This window comes from Pecten maximus, chromosome 4, assembly GCF_902652985.1.
Source record: "Pecten maximus chromosome 4, xPecMax1.1, whole genome shotgun sequence".
Classification (NCBI taxonomy): Eukaryota; Metazoa; Mollusca; class Bivalvia; order Pectinida; family Pectinidae; genus Pecten; species Pecten maximus.
In genome coordinates this window covers 25,680,036-25,700,989 of record NC_047018.1, presented here as the reverse complement: position 1 = coordinate 25,700,989, position 20,954 = coordinate 25,680,036, and the positions used below count along the sequence as shown (strand labels likewise).

General features: G+C 34.6%; 1 protein-coding gene across 1 annotated transcript; it reads right to left on the bottom strand.

Moving 5' to 3' along the window:
• Positions 1 to 1,852: 1,852 nt before the first annotated feature.
• LOC117325614 (trimeric intracellular cation channel type 1B.1-like) lies at positions 1,853 to 20,594 on the bottom strand. The gene is made up of 5 exons (XM_033881963.1): positions 20,367 to 20,594; positions 15,173 to 15,326; positions 7,624 to 7,808; positions 7,035 to 7,122; positions 1,853 to 6,450 (listed from the first exon to the last, which is right to left on the bottom strand). Exons 1-5 carry the CDS (start codon positions 20,494 to 20,496, stop codon positions 6,147 to 6,149), a joined length of 861 nt encoding a protein of 286 aa, XP_033737854.1. The 5' UTR covers positions 20,497 to 20,594; the 3' UTR covers positions 1,853 to 6,146.
• Positions 20,595 to 20,954: the final 360 nt, after the last annotated feature.

Below are 20,954 nucleotides of genomic sequence, written 5' to 3'. Positions count from 1 at the left end.
GTGCACACTGTACTGCTGCTACCGGGAGGAGGTTCCATTGTGTAATTGTGGTCAAGCAGGTGTGCGTAATTAAGCGCTAGAGACTTCTGTTGACAGCGTCATCAGATGGATTTATTTCCAACCATTGTTTCAACCCCCATTCAGTGACATCCTCTCAGGTTAGCAAGTGAGCAATGTTGTTTTCTTCTCTAGTTTGGCTCATCTCTTCTGCACCATAGCCAGCACGATGCCTCTTTGCCTTCTCTGCTATGTTTTAGGTCAACCAAGACAAAGTCTCAAGTGACCTACTGCAATCGCATTTTTTCAGTTGTCATGCGTCATCCGTTCTCCAATGTCAATCCTCCATTGTTCAGCAATTTATACATTTCCAACTTCTTTAATTCTCAATAAACCAAAAGGCTCGGAGTCATGATATTGGGCCAGTAGCAGGCTAGGATGAAGGGCTACCATGTTTGTTCAAATCAATGACCTTGACCTACTTTCAAGGTTACATGGCTGAGATGTGTTAAATGTTGGTTTAAAAGCAAAACATCATCTATCCTTGTATGTATTATAATTCAGGTGCCCGTTAAGGCCTATTGTTGATAGCTGCCTTCCTTTTTGCACTAGTCAGTATAACTATGTACTTTCTGTAACAGCTTCCAAGCTGACTGTGCATGGAACCCTCTGGCACCAACCTCTACCGAGAACAGCCAAGTGATCCATCCCCTCTATCACCTCTACACTTCTGCAAGCTCTTAGTATTGGGCAGTTTTCTGTTCATGTGCCTCTTCGCATCCTTCTTCCCATGGCAGTCAGTTCTACAAAGATGATCTTTCAGCACTGCTGTGACCATATCACAATGTCTGGTCTGAATGTATGCACATCAGTAAAAAGGATAAGATGTTTGTTGAGGTCTGATCTCATCTGCTAGGTTGTTGTTTGGCTGAGTATATTCATGTGACACATTGTGGCAGTAGAGTGTCCCTTCTTTCCAGCTCTCACAGACTGTATATTAGTAGGTTATTAGTGTTCTCACACTGGCGTTTTCCACTGTCGCTCTTTCTCCAGAATGTTGGCTAAGACAGTCAGAACCTGGTTGTTTTGCCATCGGTATCTTCCCTGCCGGATCAGATATGTGCCATTGTTCCATTGCCACCACACAGGGTACAAGCTGGATCTTCTAAGAGCCCCATCTACACACTTTACTTCGTGATGGTAGTGTACTGTCACTGACCCGAGCATGGAGGTCCCAACTGCTTCCATCTTTCACAGGTCAGTCTATGTGATCTTGTGCTCATGGACATCATGTTTATTTTAAAGGAATATCTCCAATAAATGAAACTACCTCTTAATTTGACAATATGACAAGTTGTTCAGATAGATTGAATTCTAATAGATATCACGATTTCAATAGTGAATTTAATTTTAAATATATCTCTAGATCTAAGTGATATTAGTTATCTTTATATGTTGTCAGTGTACATAGGCTAATTTTTTTTAATTACATTATATCAATTAATATTCCTCAGGAACGGTTAGGTTGATTGTGATTTAACATGGTATAATTCATAGCCCATGATCACTTTATTATTTAAGCCAATTAGAATTGCTGTTATAAAGTACAGATATTGCTAAGTACTTGATGGATCATGATGAATCAGGTCATTACAATTTAAGTATCACAGGGTTACCTCCCTTCCATTAGTTTCCTTGTGTATGGTGGTAATATTCCAATAGATACCCCTACAGACCTATCCTATAGGTAAAATGTTGATATTTCTCACTTAGATAACCTGAACGTATTTGGCAAGTTCAAGTTAAGATGAACTATGTCTATAAAGAATTCATAGAAATAAAACAAGAATCAATCTCCGTTTTTTATCTCTTGTTTATTGAGAGGAATTTCATGATGTACACAACAAACTTTCCAGAATAAACTTGACCATCAGGGAAAATAGACACGCATCTTTTTCAGTCTAATTATTTACTCTGGTACACACATGCAGTCAGGTTTACTAAACAAACAGAATACAACTGTAAAAGACATACCTACAAGTAACAATCAACGCTTCACAGGGGTTTTCTACTAAAATAAACATGACAAAAGACCATTAGTGCTAATAAACACTACAGTACATATACATATATCAACATCACAAAGAATATCAGCTGAAATCAACAATATGAAGAGTCACTAGCCATAATAAACACTATGTAGGGCTATTGACCATGATCAACACAATGAAGAGCTGTTTACCAAGATCAACACTATGTAGGGCTATTGACGATGACCAACACTATTTAGGGATATTGACCATGACCAACACTATTTAGGGCTATTCACCATGATCAACACTATGTAGGGCTGTTTACCATGATGAACACTATATAGGGCTACTGACCATTATCAACACAATGAAGAGCTGTTTACGTTGATCAACACTATGTAGGGCTGTTGGCTGTGATCAACACTATGTAGGACTATTCATCTTGATCAAACACTACATCCTTTCAACAGCATTTAGGGCCATTAGTCATGATCAATGCTACATATGACTTTCAACAGCATTTAGGGCCATTAGTCATGATCAATGCTACATATGACTTTCAACCAATACTGACACTACGTAGGGTCATTAGTCCTGATCATCACTATGTAGGGTCATCAGCAACATCAACTCTATTTAGGATCATCCACTCTGATCAACATAACAGTTATCTTCAAGATCATCACTATGTAGGGTCATCAACAAGATCAACTCTATTTAGGATCATCCACTCTGATCAACATAACAGTTATCTTCAAGATCATCACTATGTAGGGTCATCAACAAGATCAACACTAATTAAGGCCATCAATACTATTCAGGATCATCAGCCATGATCAACTCTACATAGGGTCATCAAATCAACAATACAATATGCGACCATAAGCCATGGTCAACTCTACTTAGAGTCTGCCATCAGCACGTGTATCTACATCAGGGTCATTAGCACTACAGAGGGTCAATAGGGTCATCAACCATGATCAACACTGTTCAGATTAAACAGTACTGATCAACATTAAACAGCGCTCTTGATCATCAACATTATAATTCTGATCAATGCCGTTTATGGCTATCAGTTCTTGATGAATCGTATAAAAAAAAGGCACCGGCAAAACAAAACATTTTATCTTCTGACCTGACAGAAGATTCAACAATTTTTGAATGACACCTGATTATTATTGTAGAAATTTCTTACAAGTTGAAAAAATGTTGAGTAACAAAGACAAAAAGAAAGGGGAGAGAGGCAACTGTTCTCACCAGCATTTTAAGAAATTAAGTAAATGAGTTGGATTAATTGCAGTTCTGATATTAAACACAATACATGTTTTGAGTTTTTTTAGTTTTTTTTTTTTTTGCATTGGCTTTCACACTCATAACATATACAAAGGTTTTCACAGATGAGAATGTATTTTTACATACTGACTAAAACGTAATAATTTTTTGTAAAATTAACAGAAATTAAAATCATCAATGCATGACTAGATTCTATGAAATAATTACAACATACAAATATATGGCAAACAATTTTATAAATCATACAAAATTGCACAAAAAGAAATTACATAAGGAAAATAACTAAAAAGGGAAGGAAATACTAACTTGAATATGTCTGCCAAATGATTATATATGTAAATAAATGTTCACTGCAAAATAATAATAAAAATAATCCTTCATACTAGATGAAAATATATCTGTGGATGAAAAAGTACAAAAGATTATACATGAAAATCACTATAACTCAATCTGAAAAGTTCAGTCTGTGTTTCACACAAACTAGATGACATATGTACATCTGCAAAAATTTGAGGATCCAAAGCACTTATCAAAGTTATTTTTCTCCTTTTTTTTTTTTAGCTTTTGGAAAGTAAATAAACTCCAATTAATTATCTACAGTTTGGAAATGGACCGATCCCAAGATTCTGTATGATTCATATGACTCTAAAATATATACTGAACTACTTACTTCAGAATATTATTAATTCCCTTAATCTGATCTGTTAGATGGGCCGTTTCATCAGAAGTTCATTGATATACTGGTAAATAGTTAAAGATTTACAGTATATATAGAAAATAATGACTTCAAGCACGAGACAATATTTAATATTTGAAAATAAAATAAAAATTTGAATTACCGCAATTTAGCGGTAATTTTGTGATACTGTTGCCCGAAGGTAGTGCAGTAAAGAAACTAAATAAGGGTGAGACGCTTAACACCAAAACACATTCAACATTCTTTCATTAAAAACACTTACACAGTATTAATTGTATACACCAGACAACATGTATACCTGTCACTCAAACCAACTACACACCCTAACAAATTATGTCAGTACTATATACAATCTGCTTAAGTAAATCATGAAATCGATCTAAAACCTGAAAATATTAGTTCTGAGAAAGACTCAAGACACCAAAACAATATCTATTGCAAAAGAAATGCTTCACTGACACAAAATATTATGTGAATGCAAAGACGTTTATTGAATTGACATTGTCAATTCCTGTACTCCATTCTGACATAAAACTAGTCCAAATAGGTATGGCAGATACTGAAAACTTATTGCTTCACTACGCCTCCTATCAGTAGAATGTTTGCTATATATAACAAAAAAGCCATGATTTCCACTTATAACTAATGTTGATACATGAACAGTTTTTCCTTGCTGGCACCCATTTTAAAAAGCTAAGTTGACATCATATTGCTATAGAAGTGACAATGGTACAGACAAAATTCGTTCAGCACACATTACTATACCAGACTCCCATCTACACAAGGTGAGGGGTAAGCTACGGGATGTTTGGGAATGTTTTATGCCTAGTGTATTACTTTAAAACCGGGGAATATACAGTATGGATTTAAAAGTTTCTAATAACGTTTGACATGTGGGTTCTTTTGCTACAATATCCTCAATTGAAATTTGGACATTACAGCCCATAATATCAGACATAATGTCTCAGAATTCAGTAATAATTACTAGACATAACAGTCTTGGATCTTATCAATATCAATAAGGTAAGATATAATAACCTCAGAGCTTTCTAGTAACATCAAGATCAGATATATATATATCTATCTTTGATAACTAAAGATCAGACATAATAGTCTCAAATTGTGTTCATAAAAATAAGATGAAATGTAACTGCCTCAGATCTTTCTAATAAGGAAAACCGCTTCAGGACTTGCTGACTATGGTAACCGCCTCAGCATTATACATTAGGTAGGTATTCATGCTTGATAGTTAAGTTCCTGAAGCCACACATCGATTGTAGAAATCTTTGGTGAGTCAATAATAAAAAAATATATATTTATTTGATTATCGAGTTGATAAATAATTACACCCTAATGGGAACTATGGCAGCTAAAATGTATAGTACATGTACCAGTATATATATACAATTACAAGTTTTTGATTTTCAAAAATGTAGAAACTGGTTTCGGTTATTATACTGAATTTGATAAAGTTAATTTCTACCAGTTTATAATTGTGACTTTCATCAGATCTAGTTGTTTCCATATATATGTTCAGCAAAAAATCAGAATTTTTCACATTCACGTGAGAAAGTAAAAATAAACAAAACATGTAAATATTAAGCAGTATATTTAATCAGATATTGTAATTGTCATTATGTGAAAACTTTCAAATTTCTCAAAACAAAAAGATTACTAGTACATGTATATTTTTCATTTATATAAATTATTCAATTGAAAAGCTCCAGTCTAATATCAACAGAATGTATAAATATTTTACAGTATCATTAATGACATAAGCTTTAGAAAATTCCTTCATTACAAAAGGGAGCACCTACGAGGGAACCCTTCTATCTCTGAGGATAATGCTGTATTTCTTCTCAATCTGTGATCACCCTTGTGGAAAATAAATGCAAGGATTTTGATAGAAATTTCGCAGATGAGAAAGGTATGACAACGTAATGTCTTTTACCTCAAGACAGTATACTGCATTCCACAAAATGCAATATCTGTATTTCCCCCGTATCAATTGACTAAGTCCCTTTTGCAGGCCCATTTTTTTGGACAAACTCCATATTAGGAAATCATTTAGTCAGCTCTAGTTTCTTAATTGATAACCCTATATTTATTATTATTAATGACAGAGCTTAATCCTTTTTCTTGTCCTCTTTGCTCTTCACTGGGATGTCATTCTTGTTTTCTTTGTCTTCCTCTTTCTTCTCAGATGTAACAGCCCTCCTCATCGCATCCCACATACCTCCCATGAAAATGGCACAGAAGAGATTCTCAAATGGTGCAAACGGATCGTGAATGCCTAGTAGCAGTGCGGAGAGTTTGAAGTACACAAAGAAGATGACGATGCCAAAGTAGATAAGAGGATGAGGCGCGGTGATGTAGTTGAGTCGCTCAAGCAGGAATACAGATGATGCCACAATACAAGCTTTGGTGACGCTGCAATGTAAATAATAGGACAGCATTAACAACATTGGATTATAACTTATCATAATTAACATTTCATGAAATCTGTCTGTACAGCTTTGAGTTTAAACATTATATACTGCATACTTTAACTAGTGAAACACAGAGCATTTTAATATTTAACTTGTGTTTTCCATAGGGTTCATTAAAGGTTTAAAGAAGACTAAAACTTCAAAAAGTTCAGGCAAACCTGGTCTTTGCCTGTAAAACTTATGTTTTCTTCTCTCTGTGTTTTTATATTAAAGGAAAATAATTTGAAATTATTCAGAGATGAATTGACACGACAAGTACTCTCTTATTCTTTTCAGTAACATTATGGATTAAATATCCTGATTTGTAATGCTAACATCATCGAGACAAATCGAAGTATTCGAGCGAGTTTTAGTGAAAAAGAAACCTAAACTATTTTTGACTTGATAAGTAAATAGTATAATGGATAGCATAAAGTTTACCTACAATTCTTTACTTAAAAACTATCAACACAAAATTAAGAAGATCTTATTCCAGTGAATTCTAGCATCTGGAATTTAATGTAACGAATATAATTGTATACTTACAAAGATGGTTGCAAAAGTTCATTGGTACCTGGGATCCACAAACCTCGCACCAGCCGTTCAAAGTTCTTCATAAAACCACTTCCAGCACCTGTATCAGAATGTTACAAAATCATATCTTTCTTGAAATGAAAAATTACAGGTGATAAGGTCCAAGAGGTGTCCACTACATTGGTTTAATTGTTTTATGTAAGTTTCCTATTACAATGACTTAAGATCCTATCCACCTTTGATGTTTCCTATAACAATGACTAAATGTAAGATCCCATCCACATTTGATTGTTCCTATAACAATGACTAAGATCCTATCCACCTTTACTTGTTCCTATAACAATGACTAAGATCCTATCCACCTTTACTTGTTCCTATAACAATGACTAAGATTATATCCACCTTTGATGTTTCCTATAACAATGACTAAGATTATATCCACCTTTGATGTTTCCTATAACAATGACTAAGATCCTATCCACATTTGATTGTTCCTATAACAATGACTAAGATCCTATCCACATTTGATGATGTTTTCTATAACAATGACTAAGATTCTACCCACCTCTGATGTTCCTTATTTGACTAAGATCTTACTCACCTTTGACGGTTCCTATGATAATGATTATAAAGTAGGCATTCGGGTAAAGCTTGGCAGTATGGATGACAGCATGGTAGACTTTGTGTGCTCTTTGACATTCCTTCAATGCTGCCACTACTAACTTACAGGGGAGGAACCGTCCAATCTTGTAGACAATGTCAAATGGTGAATAGAAGATCAGGTACCTGAAATAAAAGAGAAACATCATCAGGAAACACACCAAATTTACACTAATTTTGTAAATAAATCTAGATCTACCCACTCTAAATCTTGTTATAAAAAGAAACACATTGCACTAAACTGCAGGACACAACATTATCCAATTGGAAACTGTATAATAGGACTTTTCATTAGGGACTAATAGCACTTCAACATCAAATTCATACCTTGACGAAATCCTGACATTGTTTCAACTAAAATCAATGTTCTGTAGGGAGAGGGCTTATATAGGCTTTTGCCTGTTGCCCAATACCCATTGATTGATTCAATGAAATCTTTGTGAAATGAATTTTCTGTAATTTGTTAAACAGTTTGCTATTAACATTTCATGCACCAAAAGGTAAAAAAACAGTTTGCTATTAACATTTCATGCACCAAAAGGTAAAAAGAAGATTAACTTTTTTTCTTTGATCCAAATAGACATGACAAGGAGTGTGTTAACATTGTTAATTTTTAGCTTGTGACTTTTGATCATGCTGTTATCCAAACCAGTACAAGTTAAGTCTGTGTTGCCCCAACAGATAATCATGCTGTAGTGTAAATGTGTTCATGTAGATTTTGAAAATGGCAGTTTGATGCAAAGATCTAGAGATAATTATAAAAGGCCAGTGGGCCTAATGGTCACCGGAGTTGAGTTCTATACCTGCAGACAAAATGTTTTTGTTTTGACCTGATATGTGGAAACTATCTGGTATACATAACAAGATGTCTAGTACATCCTATCCACCTCTGATGTTTTGATATGATTATAAAATGAACTTGTTAAGAACATGACCACACCTTACTCTCCAGCTGCATATTGTCAGAAAACAATAAAACTGCCTTTAATATGAATTATCTAGTATTAAAATTCAAAGTTAATGAGCTTTTGATTGCACAAATGTAGCATGTCTGGTAGAATTGTTAAAATTTAAGACAATTTGATCCAGGGTCAATTTTATGACTCCATTCAGAGTTGAACTCTGTGTTTTTCTAAATGAAAAGAACCGAATATACCAAAAAGTAACATTTTCTTATATAAACTATAGTAAATTTCAACCCCTCCCAAGGGGCAATTGTGAAGCCCCGAAAATAATGAAAGCACAGGGATCACTTTGGGCAGAGATTTGGGGATTTTTACCCATGTTTTTCAAAAAAAATCTCATTAAAAATTCAAAATTGTACCTCTTTATACAGACAAATCTCATAGGAATTTTGCTAATCTCATAAAATCTCCCATATGTTTTAAGAGCCAGAGTTATCCCTGAAAGCACCAAAATACCCTTCCATCTATCAATTTCAGCTTATCTGGATGTTATGACATAGATTTGCTTTTTTTACTTTTAGCCAATCTAACAATTTCTGGTCTTTCACCTCAAAAGAGGCCAGATGGGGGGGTTGTTCATGCATATTATTCACAATCAGTGTTTCTTTGGCCATGGAAGGTTCCAAAATAATTTGATTGAAACTAGTTAAGGGGTTTCTGAAAAGAATCAGAAAATGGTAATTGTTTACTGATGGACAGTGCATGATAAACAGCTATGGATAAGAGGTCAGATGGACAAGAGGTGGTCGTAATAGGTCACTTGTGACTTTGTCTCAGGTGACCTAAAAACCTGACATGTCTTAGTCAGTCAACCTTGTACATTAAGGTAGATTAATGTTTTCTTCATGCAGTCAAAATGGTCAGCCATGGCCCTGACAGATCTATGCAATGATGACAGGGGTTGTACTGGGCATTTCATAAATGGGGTCCTTTTCAGATAAATGGGGTCGCTGTGAATTTGAATGGAGCTTCCAGAAAAAAATGGCGTCCTTTCAATTTTCTATGCTTCAAAAGGCCATGAGGACGGCTTCAACGCGAACCTTGAATGTTGTCAAATCGTTGTCCTATCCTACAGAACAAAACAATCACCATCTCAAGATGAACAAGAAATTTCAAATTAAAATGTGGTAACCTTGACCTTCTAGAGACCCTGAGGACTTGACCTATGATACAGTGATACTAACTATAAACTGTGAAAACATTAGGTAAGAAAAAACATTTTGGTAAGTCTCCATGTAAAGCTGTAGCTTTCTCTGGCAGTATTTACAGTCAACATCAATGATTTATATCCTTTATATCTCTGCAGTGCACGTGTCTAGTCGGAACAACTTCACAGCTGACAATATATATACCTGGTAGGTGTCAGCTATATACTGGTAGACATGGTATATGTGTACAGTCCTTGTCCCAGATACTAGTGCAGTAAACACACGACAAGGACTTCATACATGCGTGCACTATGGTTTGAGGCATATACATGCATATTCAGCATTTTAATGCATGTATACATCTTATACTGTCGTTTGAATTACATGTACATGTACTACCAGTATCAATAAATTACACATTGTGATGTGCTGTTTTATTGAGGCAGCTTGAAAGGTTATTTATTTTCAGAAATTACAAGTCATCTGTCAAAAGGATCTTTGATAGAGTAATATTGACCTTGACCTCTTTGACATCTTATTTGAAAGCTCTAGTTACATCTAAAATATATACTGAGTGACCTTGACCTCTAACAATGATTTAGGAAGTACTAGAATGTTAACTAAGGATAGAGATGGAATTGCTGTGAACAGACAGGTGAAGGACATATACCGGTAGGTACTCATTTAGATATGGAGTGGGCCCTAGTCACAAGGATTGGAAACATACCGAGCTGGCCTTCCACCAGACATCAGACAATTTGATGGACAGAGGTCTGGTATCTGTCGGTCAAACTGTATATAATCTGGTGTAAGGCCAGAGAAAATTTCGGCTATACAGACAGCTGGACATCAACTTAGGACATAACCTTATCATCAAGATCAGATAGACCTTCAGGTCAGCCTAGTAATCACAGGTTAACAAATTTACTTTCCTTCACAAGAAGATTACAAGTGGCTCCTAACCACAGAATGTAATATCATATACAAATAAGATGAGCTATTTGTATACATAGATTAGTATATTGGCTAAGGGAAAATATTATCTTGTTGACCTTTTCTTACTGGAAATGAAACAACCCAAACCCATTATTCTGACACAACCAAAATTCTGTCTACCAGTACTATACAGATCTTATATGACATCCAATCCTGCTCAGTACATATACATGAACATTTGTATTACCAATTTATAAATGATATCATAATTCTGTGTACTCAATTATGCTCACAAAATTCCAACATTATAAATGATCCATCAGGTTTCATATACAGATTTAATTAATACTAATTATAAATTATCAGACAAAGTTGGCAGAAACTTTACATCATCACAGTATGCGCCTACAAGAAAATATTACAGGTATGCAAATATAACGAACTTATTATGTATACCAAACTATGAAAAAAAAATCTACATGCTTCGAATTATCTGGAAACATTTCACTAAAGCTGATTAGCTGTAGGTAACATCATTGAATTCAAAGTAGTAAATCTATATTAGTTTTACATGTAAGAGAAATTATGGCACTTTGTGGAGTTCACCACTGGGAAATACATCAACTTGAGTTAATAGGAAGTTCATACATCCTGATATCACTATGTATACATGTGCTTATTATGTAAAACCTCTGTAACTTTCATGTTTTTGGCGTCCTATACATTAACACATAACATAGAAAACTTAAACACTCGAAAACACATGACAAACAGTACCTCAACTGTGAACCAGGATTTATTTTCATTCCAGGACCATAAACCAACCAAAGAGCTGCTATATTGGAAGTAGAATGAAAATACCAACCCATGCAAATTAATACAAATCGGCTGTACCTAAAAAGGTAAAATAGTATTATTTTTGGCTTGCAGTGTTTCAATAAATCAGACCAATTCCTGTTCCATAACTGCAGCATGATTAAAAACAGATGCAGCCCAAGATCTCCAAAGTCAACCTGACATTCTACTAACCTATAGGCTGCAAGGTTGTGTGTATACCTACTAGTGTGTCGGACAGCCTGTTTTATACATGAATTCTAACACGATCAACATCATTACAGACATTCCTGTGGTGAGTGGTGTACTTATCCAACTTTTCATCATATACCTGGTAACTTTTCATCATTATTTCTAATCTTTTAAAAAATACAAGTTTCCATTTAGCTTATGATGTAACTTGCCCACTTCCTGTTCACAGCAATTTTTACACGGTAACATCATGCCTACGTCTGAACATTTTTAAATCATTATTCATCCTGAATTAATTAAATTATTCCTCCTGCATTAATTAAATTATTAAACATGAAAATCTCTATATTTGGCACATCAATTCAGGAAGTACATCTCATCATACAACGTGCCAGCTTTGGGATATTTGTCTGCACAAAGAGCACACCTGTAAGCTCGAACATATACTGTAAATATGGGATATTTTGGTAATAGCATCTTTTTCATCAAAATAAGGTGGTTTTATTTTTGTGTGTCTAAATTTGGCATTTCTATCAACCACTGTATCAAATTTTGATGTATTCTGATGTCCGTGCACCAATTTCTTCCTTCTGAGCAGGAGATCAAATGTTGTAATTTCCCATGGGTCATGAGGTTTTATCAATGTTTTTATCCTTGTACACCATCTCTAACTCTCCAATACATAGGCCTGCTGTAGGTTTAAAATATGTGGCAATTGCTTTTGAGGACATGGCAGTTCAGGCCGAGAGATCTACTGTGACCCATACAATTGACCAGCCCCCTTTTGTATAAAACACATTCAATGAATCATTTCTCACATATCTATTCATATACAGTAATTAATATAGACTGTACAAGAGTCAGAACACTTGTATTGTTATGCTTGCTCTAGTTAGAAATAGAATTAATCAAAACCATGTGAAATTACCTCAGCATCAGTAGAAGCAGCGTTCATGTTTACAGTACAAACATTATTTACACACATTTTATGAACCATATCTTTATTGAAGAACGAAAAAACATGGATTTCATGCAAACATGCTGATAAAAAAAATCCTGATGTTTTCATGGAAGTAAAACCACATTACCAAGCTAGATACGGATATATTCTGAATATTCAGCATTTTAATACTGACGTTGCAGTTTGGTATGTCAAATTTGGCGCTTTCATTTTCAGCACCAAATAATTTAAAATATGACTATAGCTCATTAAATTTACAATGGAACCCATACAAGCATGATTCCTTTCCCAGCTCTTTGACCCAGAAGTGTTAATCAGCTAAAGTCAGAACAAGTTGACAGCCAGTCATGAAGATGAATGGATACCACACTTAATTGTGTTGATTTGGGGATGAGCCACCAGTTCTCATTTAACCTCTATACCCTGCCAAATGAATGTGGCACTCTTTCTGAATCAATACCCCAGCCAATAGTGATGTGCTGAAGTGTATCAACTTAGCAGTCTGAAGAATTCTGATAATCTGACCTCAATTTACTTTTGGTTACTGTCGAGGTTAATAGTCAGAATCACTTGGACACCTTTTATAAAAACTTTTTCGAGAAATTTTAGCATTTCCTGTTTAGGTCATCATTTGGTCAATATTACAACAGACTCGGGCAATGATCAAGATTTTGACATCAATAGAGACTACAAATTGTCTGTAAGACATAGATGCCCCTGCTGCCACTTGACACCCCGAAACATACGTAGTTTGGTGAGGATTGTATCATGAAGCAGTTCCTGAGATTAGCTAGTTACATTGCATCAGACAGGATGGGATAGGATGGGATGGGATGGGATGCCCCAGGGCACAACCGGACCTGACATGAGGTTACAGACAAGGGTAACATTATATGTACAGCAATTAACAGCTCCATTGGTGTGTGAATAAAGTTTATTGAAGTTTTGGAGATGTGTTCTCAAAAGAGCAGAATCAGTGAATCTGACTATTTCCAAGGAAACCAAATAATTAGCTAAGCTGAAAACTCACCCTAGCAAAAGGCATTACTAGACCACTTGATTAATGCATAAAGGTATAAAGTTTTGAAGTTATCATGAACAATGTGGATTTGTTTTCCAGCCATCAAAATATTGAAGCTGAATACTCCTCCATAGCAAAAGGCACTATTAGATAACTTGATTGATGTCTGTAGGAAGTTTTGTGAGGTTATTTTTAGGGATATGCTCCAGAAATATTCCGAACAGATGACACCTGTATGCATATTCACGGCTAACTTTCCTTGGTGGGAAATAACTAGGAAAGATGTCAGAGAAATATCAATGCACTGCATTAAACATTAATCTGAATAGGCAGGCAGTCCATGCAGACTGCAATATTTAGAAATATGTTGAAGTGACAACCCTGGACCCAGGTCAGAATCAGCAAATTGCTAGTTGCTGCTAAAGACTCTCCGAGCCATCAGATTTCCCATCAACAGGCAATGGATTGTCAAGAGGAAATTCAGACTTCTTGAAGAGATAGTAATATTTGTTTTGATGGCAAGACAACACACAAAGTAGTAGGATTTAAGCTTTGGTATAACATCATCTTTATGGAAATAGGGTCTTTATAGCCTACAAAAAAATAATTATATACAACCAGTGTTTTCTCCAGTAACGGGGAGAAGAGTATAGCTACCTTTTTTATCAAAAACATATATTTATCACACTACCATGTACCAATGACTCATCCTCCGGGAAAATTAATGAGCAGGAGAATGCAATATGTCATTATTACATTACTTAATTGCTTATTTGATTCCAACAAGGCGAAGCACTGTATGTAATCGAATTCCCACCTCTGGACAAACTCTGCTATCAATATGAACAAAAAGGGCCTATTACAAGATGTATATAAAGGGGCAAAAGACAACTTTGTGTCTAGAGGGCAGATCAGGAAACCTTAACCTACAACACAGTCATCATGAGAGTCCCACACATTCAAAATTTTACAAATTGATGTGCTAGTTATTGGAGAAGTTCTCCAGGAAAGGTGCAAAGTAACGCAAAGATGGACCTAAGTTCAAAATGAAGTAGTACTTGTGTTGGTGGGACTGATAGTCAAATTTCTAAAATGACTGGTATTAAGGAAATTAATTGAAACCAGCTTAAAATCAGAAATTCAAAATCCAATTTTATGCCAGGGGAAAATAAACCTTTATAAAAATTTCCTATTCACTTTGATGTTCAGTCAGCTGAAAAGATTTGGAGGGGACAGACTAACAATATTTGAAAGACCTATAATAGATGTCTTGATGTCGTGTTCTCCTTATCAAATTATGGTTAACAACCTCTAATGAACACTCTCATTCTGCAAAGAATACAAGAAACAGTTTGTACGACTAAAGAAATGGTAATCTGAATTCAAAAGTAAGAACCAATACAGCACTTGTAAAACCTTCAACTGCGACTTACCAGACAGCCGTTGCTGTGAGGATGCTACGGTGGTCTTTGAATGGTGACAGCATACTCTCCCCTAGTAACATATTGGCGATGATACTGCCTCCAAAACAGAGCAGCATACTGGACAGCCAACATGATAATGGATGTTTTCTGGAAAATGGTGACCCTGAAAGAACATCATTTTTTTTTTTGTATTCAACTGAAGTTATTATTTTTACTGCACTCGTTAGTTTACTTCACAAGATTCCGAAATCCTTATTTAAATTTCCAATAATGGTTGACTTGAGGAAAATGTGGAAATTAACACATTTTTACAATTTCAGTACACTCAATTAATTTATAGTCAAACTTTACTGACTTATTCAAAGATAGTGGGATCATTTAAAACAAATATATATATATCTTATCTAGTTATCCTCAAGAATATGTATTTTGCATTACATTACAGAAATATCAAACAAGAAAAAAACATTAGCTTTTATTGCAGTTGCAGACAAACACAGATAAAAACATGTAACGCAAGTTGTAGAAAATCAACCAATCTGAAGAGTATATAGACATATCAGAAAGAATAAGAAGCTTTTCAAATGGATACTGGCCAGGGAACGTAAGTATTTTGAGGAACTTGCTGTGAAGAAAAAATGAAACAAACAGAAAATTAAACAGTTCTTTACTAATTACATATAACCACAAACATGTTTCACTCAAGTTGCACACTCGTAAAAGAATACAAGAATATAAGCCTCACTTGTGATATCCAACAAAAAAACCTGTCTATACGGGATACCTGTTTTTGGTATATTATAATTAGTACAACATTAACTTGACACTTTTCTGTGGGTGGCCTTTATAGACAGGTTTGCCTGCAATTGTTTTCACTGAAGACACTAATATTAAATAATCGGTTTATATCTACATATGTACCATACTAGAAGTTGACAACACCAAAGATTGTCATCCATGAGACATCTTAGATCTATAAATGTTTCAACCACTTGGTTTTCACCTGCCTCAAGTTAATACATTTTAGTAAGGCCAGCACTATACAGGCCCCCTTTTCCTAACAACCACCTGTATATAATGGCCCCTTGTATATAACTCTGTTTTGTAATGGCCCCAAGCATTTTTACACTATTATAATGACACAGTTTAATGCGACCAACAACCAGTCAATTTGATCCCCTAAATCAATACAATAGTAAAGCATCCGTCCCTAGTACCTATAAAATAATAATGTCAGAGTATTGATCTCCACTCAAATTTCTAACAAAACATTTACAGTGAAAATGAATTAACTCAAAAGGCTAATTGAACTCCATCAAATGCTAACAGAAATGTTGATTATCTAACTGATCTGAGATGTTATTGATCTATAAAGCCTTCATGCTGTCACTGGTACTAATTTCCATCAAAATCCAATAGCTTGTGGTGTATTGAACACTGAGCAGCCTGTATCACATGTGTAGGCTCCTAACAGTCATTATGGAGCTGTCAATAATCTGAGTGATGTCTGATTTATCTGGTAACCTTATCAATAACAGCAGATGAGTTAGCTGGATTATTGAAAGGATGTTCCACATTGTTCAGATAATTTCCAGAGGCTGACCCATTAAAGAAAGATAAAGTAATAAAATCACCCGAACTTCACCATCTGGTAGTCTTCAAAATACCACACGAGGATGTTCACAATGTTTACCTATTCCAACCAAAATCCATCTTTTCTGGATAATAATAGTAATACCAGGCAGCAGATCACTTGAAATACAAGTCTATATTAGTTTGCACACATGTAGTACACATGGTAATATTATAAAGCAATTAGTATGATAATTATGGGTACAAATGTAATTCAACAGCAGTGTTCAGGACTTAGTGGTTCATTGAAATTGCTATCTCAGACTCTTAGTTCAAGATGTGATTACAAGTGAAAAACTTCGACCTTTTGAATTTAAAATGAAGGTTTTTAATACTTTAATGGATTAAATATGAGCTTGAGCATTCGTAATTTTTTTGTGGGCAATATATATATATGAATAGAGCTCTGTATTGCAAGGTGGGTAGCGATATGATTTGTATCGCAATACAGTGATCAAGATATGATAATATATGAGAAGCTGATGACTTATCAGATATCAGGTATTCCATCGTACAGTAGTCATATTTGTGTTTGTGGTATTTCTGGAATATTTAAGTCTTTGTCTACATTCGTTACAAAAAACATATATTTTGTCCGTTTTCGCCACAAAGCGTCCTTGAATTTAGATAATTTGGATTCGAAAGAACTCCAGCAGGCAGCTTTATAAACTGCTGGAACGGCCTTGTCAGCCATGCTGTTTACTACAAAACATAAGCTAACGTTGGTCAAGGGAGATCATTACAAATTTTCAAATATCGCAATACAAATCAAGGATAAACAATGCATTGATACACCACACTGCGATCCAATACATTGAAGCATCGGTGAATCGTTACACCACTAATTATGAAGCAAATAACTGGTTCCAAACCAAATTTAATTAATTAATATCAAAATTGAACTACCATGAGACCATTAGTGTACATACCGGTTCAAATTCCCCAGAGACAGTCTGTAACAAACAGCAGTTGTTATGTTCTAATTTTGACATATTTGGGAACCTACAAGACACTGATCTTGTTTGCCTCAAACAACAACAGCAGATAGAGCCTCTTGGGTATCCGAAGATTCTACTTGAGATCTAAACCAGGACGTTTGGTTTACTGGTCCAACACTTTGTAACAACTTGATGTCTTTTAACTTAAGGTTTAATAAGAAAAACAAGTGTTTATAGTAACTTGGCCCTTTACAAAGTAATCCAAACTTAAACACCATATTCATTGAAACTCAAACTACAATTTTCACCAATCAGAATATAACAAAATGGTAGCCTTTTTAAAATCCAGAAATGGAAGTCACAGTTGTAGACTTGTAGTATCATGAATCGCCTACACATGTACACCAAATTTCATCATAATCGGACCATACGGGTATCTAAATCAGAGGCGCCCATTCCATTACCATGGCAACCAAACTTTTTGAAACTGTTGCAATCATGTTTAGCATCCATGAAAACCTTATTTTACTAGAGATCAAACCTTGGACCTGTCACTGGTTATTAGTCTGAAGCTCTAATGGATGATGAATTATAATAAACTAGTAAGAACCGGCTAATATTTTACCAGGGTTATACTTATTACAAATTCATATTTCATCTATGCATGAACACTATTAAAGGAAAGCATGAAATCACACAATTAGAACTTTACATTTACAAATACTGTTCAGTGTAGGTTAAGCTGAAATAGTAGCAAATCCATCTGAAAAGTTGTCAATATATATTATGAAAAGTTTGGTTTATAGGGGAAAGTAGATCATGCCCTGTGCATTTTTTTTTTAATCGTGATTATTCCTGTAGGCTGTAAAGAACAAAATTTTGAGAAACGCCTGTGGACCTAGCAGGTTACTATAAGATTATGGTTAAATCACAGTTATCAGAGTACACATGCTGATTACTAAATGGTACCATATAAATATTATAACTCTAATTTCATCCTGAATGAATGTAATTATTTAAGTAATTACCTGTTTATTCAGGTTTTTGTTACAGACAGTACCACAAGAGAAGGATTGGCTCTATCTGTAGATGTACATATAAACAACAGATGGTTTCAGTACATACCACTACACTTGTAGGGCCCAACTGATCACAATGTTACACATGTACACCAGACAAGAGCTCTGGTGTAGATACATTTACCAGTCACAGGCAAATGTTTGGTTTCTTAGATACTGGCTGACAAAGTCAAGCCAGCACCATGAGACTGTATTTATAAACAAAAGCTGGTGCATAAAGTACAAACAAATTCCTTTGAGTCCAAGAAGGCAGGTGACATTATAATGGCACTCTGGTATATATTGCATGCAATCATCTCTAGACAACACATTAGTTTAATCACTCATTATCGGGACTGATAAAATAAAAGGAACCTGCAAAAATAATCTTTAAGTTCCAAGAAGAGTGGTAGCATATATACAGTTTCTTGTTATTTTGTAATAATTTAATCTTGCTTGTAACAAGCAATTTCATCAGCTTAAAAATTTATATTAACCACTCATTTAATTTAGGCGACCCCCGTGACCTTAAACTTTAAAGGAAGGTCAAGATCATTTATTCTGTACAGTTTTACAATATTAAATTTCTTTAATTTATTGTATATTCCATTTCATATATATAAACCTACTTCCAAATATTTACTCACATCTGTCAGGCTTTATTATCTTACAAGTGACCGAATATCATTATGTTTACCTAAGTCTCATATGTCAAAAAAACATTTGTACTGCAGATATGACGATATCAACCCCAAGCCCTATCATTATAGACCTTATATATATAAGATGTTTATACCAACTACTTACCAAGTCTTTGTATTATTCATAAATGTCTCTATTAGCTCTTCATATCAATTAAAGGGGTGCATAAAAGTTACTTTACAAACATATCAGTGATCAAATAAACAAGAATTTCTTAAATAGATGACTTCTTCCAAATGCTTTTAGATTGGCAAATCACACTATTAACTTGTTCATACACCATATATGTATAACAAACACTTTTTGTGCACTTGTTATTCATCTATTTATCTCTAACCCTGCATAACTCTGATAATGGTATCACCCATCAGGAATAGACCCAGATCTATATATAATTTGATAGGAACCATAACATATGGGTTTGGTTTAGAGGGTAGAACAGTACTGTACAGTAGCCCTAATGTAATCGCATGCACAAAATAACGGTTTCACTTTCAAGTCTACAAATTAACTTCGGATTTTTGACCGATATATGATTAACCGAAGAAATTATTTGCTTTTATGTTCATTGTGAACTCAAACGATTTAGTTTCGTTTTCTGTCGGGATAACATGATCTCGCTGCACTACTAACGATAAAACTCAACACCAATCAGAAAAGAACAACTCAGCACTGGCATCATCATGGCTTTACTTAGGCATGCTGACCGATCTATTTTTAGATATAGTGATAGTTCAATTATATTCAACTGATGAAATACAGAAGTATAATTCTATATAACACAGAAAAATCGAACACATTAATTATTTATCAAGCAACAGTAACAATTGAACGAAGCTGACAAATGAGTACATGTGAAGTGGCTGCCCTTACCTGAACTGGTTTGTGGAATATCCTCTCTCACCGCCATGCACATCAAAGTATAATGTGCAATATCGAAAAACGGATACATCTTTAGTTTTGTGACCTTGGTGGCAATGTCTAGAAACGTTTGTGGATCCATGTTTGATCAACTTAAAATTTTCCCTTCTTGGGCCTGTAGAAAGGATGCTTGCTGATGCCGGTGCGACGATGTGGCCACCTACACGGGCCGATTCCACGATCAGGGGAGACAATTCACAAAATACTTTCTTATTTCATAGAATCAAGAACGCAGAGTAGAATTGGCTTAACTAATAAAATCTTGCGACATTTTCTAATTTGTGTGGCTCTATGCTTTGGCTCTATGCTTTCAAGCTTTCCAAAACAATATTCTGGTAATTTGATATTATTGATGCCTACTGTACATCAGTACAATACACTGTTATATCAACTCATGCCAGATTTTCTATTTTTTTGTTTTATCTGAAAAAACTAAAAGGCTTCAAAAGCATTTAAAGACTTTTTTTTTTTTTTTATTATCGTAGTAACAACTTTCAATAATAATTTTAACTTTAGAATCAAAAATAAAACCTTGAAACA

What these genes read in the sequence shown, in the direction of transcription:
- LOC117325614 (XM_033881963.1), bottom strand. Translation starts at nt 20,496, where the DNA reads ATGGATCCACAAACGTTTCTAGACATTGCCACCAAGGTCACAAAACTA. An exon ending in CTCACAGCAACGGCTGTCTG is followed by an intron (nt 7,809 to 15,172) that starts GTAAGTCGCAGT and finishes CTTTTATTTCAG; the next exon opens with GTACCTGATCTTCTATTCAC. An exon ending in GAACTTTTGCAACCATCTTT is followed by an intron (nt 6,451 to 7,034) that starts GTAAGTATACAA and finishes TTTACATTGCAG; the next exon opens with CGTCACCAAAGCTTGTATTG.